General features: G+C 37.9%; 1 protein-coding gene across 1 annotated transcript; it reads right to left on the bottom strand.

Moving 5' to 3' along the window:
* Window positions 1-275: 275 nt before the first annotated feature.
* On the bottom strand, window positions 276-2,482 carry LOC121965949 (ciliogenesis-associated TTC17-interacting protein-like; the record flags this gene model as incomplete). The annotated part of the gene is made up of 4 exons (XM_042516056.1): window positions 2,377-2,482; window positions 1,191-1,376; window positions 1,036-1,091; window positions 276-362 (listed from the first exon to the last, which is right to left on the bottom strand). Coding segments are annotated over exons 1-4 (435 nt in total), but the record flags the coding sequence as incomplete, so codon positions are not given.
* Window positions 2,483-2,915: the final 433 nt, after the last annotated feature.

Consider the following 2,915-nt stretch of genomic DNA (forward strand, 5'->3'; position numbering starts at 1 on the left):
TTTTATCTTATTTTTTGTAACACAATTTTAAATATATTATTATTATTATTATGACAAATATATTTTGGGGGATTTTTTTTCTTAATTATTTTTTATGATAATTTTCAAACAATTCTTCCCTTTTAAAAAAACAATTTCAAGGTCATTTTCTTTGTCACCTTTTACTAATTTCTTGCAATTTGTGGGACATTTCTTGCCACGTTGGGCATTGCCTCTTTACTCCATGTTTATGAGGGTTATGGACAACTGATGTCCTCTTTTGTGTCTTCTCTTACCTCCCCTACAGTGGTCACTTTATCAATCACCATCTGCCCGTCACGCTGCACCATGTGACACCTCTTGTCCAAACTGTGGCCCTCGAGCTGAAAAGGGGATTTGATGTGTTTAAAAGGCAAAAAACACAAAATTTGAAAAAAAAAACCAAGTGCGGCACAACAACAATATTCTTCTTAGCATCTTATTTATTGAAAATGAATAACTTTTTGTCTTTTTTTCTGAGACTGAGAAAACCTGTCATTTAAAGTGCTAAAATTCTGAAAATGAATGAATATTTGATATTCACGACTAGGACTGATGTAGGTTAAAAAAAATCAGTCAAAATAGAAAATCATATTAATGCATCAATTTTTATAGCCTGATTTTGAAAAGTGCATTTTGTGTGCAGTATGAGTGTGAGTATTTGACACTGCATAAAAAATAATAATGTATAAAAATCAATCAATGTTGCTGCTAATCTTTGGCATATCTCAGGCTCTACTTAGCATGTAGTATATTGAAATAAGTATTTATTGTTTTTCTGTAAAAATATAGTGGCATCATGACAAAAAAAACACAATTAAATGATTAAAATTCTGAAAATTAACTAATATTTTAGAGTTAAGAAATCAACTCAATGAAAGTAGAAGATAACATTAATGTATAATATTTTTTAAAAGCTTGATTTTGAAATGTGCATTTTGTGCACAGAGTGATATGAGTGTGTGTAATAATAAAATACGGCCCGAGGGTTAAAATATGACAGTTTTGATGACCAACCTTGACGTACTCATGATAATCTTCCTCCAGCACCTCCAGCTCCGTGGACAGGTAGGCTTCATGAATGCAGGACAAAGGACATGAAGACAAACTTAACTGACACATCTGTTAACAGACTAAACGATGGAGGTCTTTACGGCCCCGTCTCTCCTCACCGGTCACCGTGGTCCCACAGGGGGAGTCATCGATGGCTCCCTGGCTCTGAGCGTGCAGCAGCACACAGGGCTGCTCGACTCTACGGGCAAACTCCACCGTCACGCTGAACTTCCCCAGGTGTCGTCCACCCTCGGACACCGTCACCAGAGAGTCTGGAAACACACACTGCAGCAGCTCTGCCGGCTCTGAGCAGGGAGGGAGAAAACATGAGCCAGGTATCAGACACTTGATGATTTCTGAAATAATTTTTAACCCATTTTAGTTTTTTAATCTCATTTAAAAAAAAATCTGAGATTTTTTTTTTAAATTCAAGCATTGCCAGAAAAGTTTGTGGTCCTGTGCAGAAATAGGTTTTATGGAGAAATATGGCTGTTAGAGTGAGTTAAATTAATCTACATTTTGCCAAGAGGTAAGTACAAGTATGAAGTAGAAGTATAACATTAGGTTGAGGGTTTAAAACCCACTTTTGAGTTTGGACTTCTGGTGGTATCTAATTCCTGGGGACTGTTTGACGCATTTCACAAGCTTTTCATTCTTTTCATGTGTTTGCTTCCATATAGTAGGGTAAATTATTACATTTATTAAGACTATTAATTTATTAACAAACGAAAAGAAATTATCCGTTATCAATACCTTATCGGCCACAAGAAGCTGGAAATTATCGGTTTATCGTATCGGCTGAAATAGTCATTATAGTGCATCACTGATATTTAGGTAACAGTGTGAGTCGAGACTGACATTCTCAGGCATACTTAAAATCTGATAGAAAACATACAGATATAAATAGAGAGAACTGACTTTTTGTCTTCCCATGGCCTTAACACTGTGATGCGACTTCAGGTTAATTATATGACGTTTATAATGTTAAATTTTTAATGAGTTAGGGTGACAGGCCTGCGTTAACAGGACTCAACTAAAATGTTTATTTTGACTAAGATGTTATAAATTTCTAATGAAATTTCAGAAAAAAAACAACACAGAGAATTCCCCCCAGTGACCCTAAATGTTTTGGTTGCAGATGGTGATGATGAAAATGGCCCCCTGGTGTTGACAGGTGGTTACGGCCCTGCTCTGAGCCAAATAAAGAAGTGTCAAACGCAGGTGGTGTTAACTCTCAGACAGACGCAGTTTCTGTCTGATAACACCTACAACATAAAGAGTTTACCGACACACTGACAGACTCACCAACACCGGACATGAACCTGACGGCTTCCTCCGAGGCTCTCGGCTCCTCTCCGGGCTCCGCTGCCTCGGTCCCCGCGGCAGTCTCGTCCTCCGGCGGGGCTTCCATCACTGACGCTGCCGGTGTTTCACGGCAGATTCTGGTAAAATAAGTCCTAAAGTCGTATGAACAGCTTCATAAAACAAACATTTGTTGTGACAAAAAGGTTAATTTTGTAGTTTTTAAAGCGAGAAGCCTTTCGGTGTAGAATCTATGCAGCCTCTTTTACGGTACGGAGGGGCAGGCGAGTTGTCATAGCAACGACGCTGCAGTAGGCTACCGTAAACACGGATGTACGTGCGCAGCCGATTATCGTAACTTTTCGAAATTAAACTTCATTTAACCCTTTTAAACCTGAGTACATTGATTTTACTTCTTTCAAAAACAAGATGAGAATGCAATGAGCAACTAAACAGCCCACCACCCCCGCCCAAAAAAAGTAAAAACAATTAAGAAAATGACCTGGAAAAAGTGCTGAAAAGTATTTTCTGTAAAAATATAT

The sequence above is a fragment of the Plectropomus leopardus genome, unplaced genomic scaffold (genome assembly GCF_008729295.1).
Source record: "Plectropomus leopardus isolate mb unplaced genomic scaffold, YSFRI_Pleo_2.0 unplaced_scaffold22475, whole genome shotgun sequence".
NCBI classification, from domain to species: Eukaryota; Metazoa; Chordata; class Actinopteri; order Perciformes; family Serranidae; genus Plectropomus; species Plectropomus leopardus.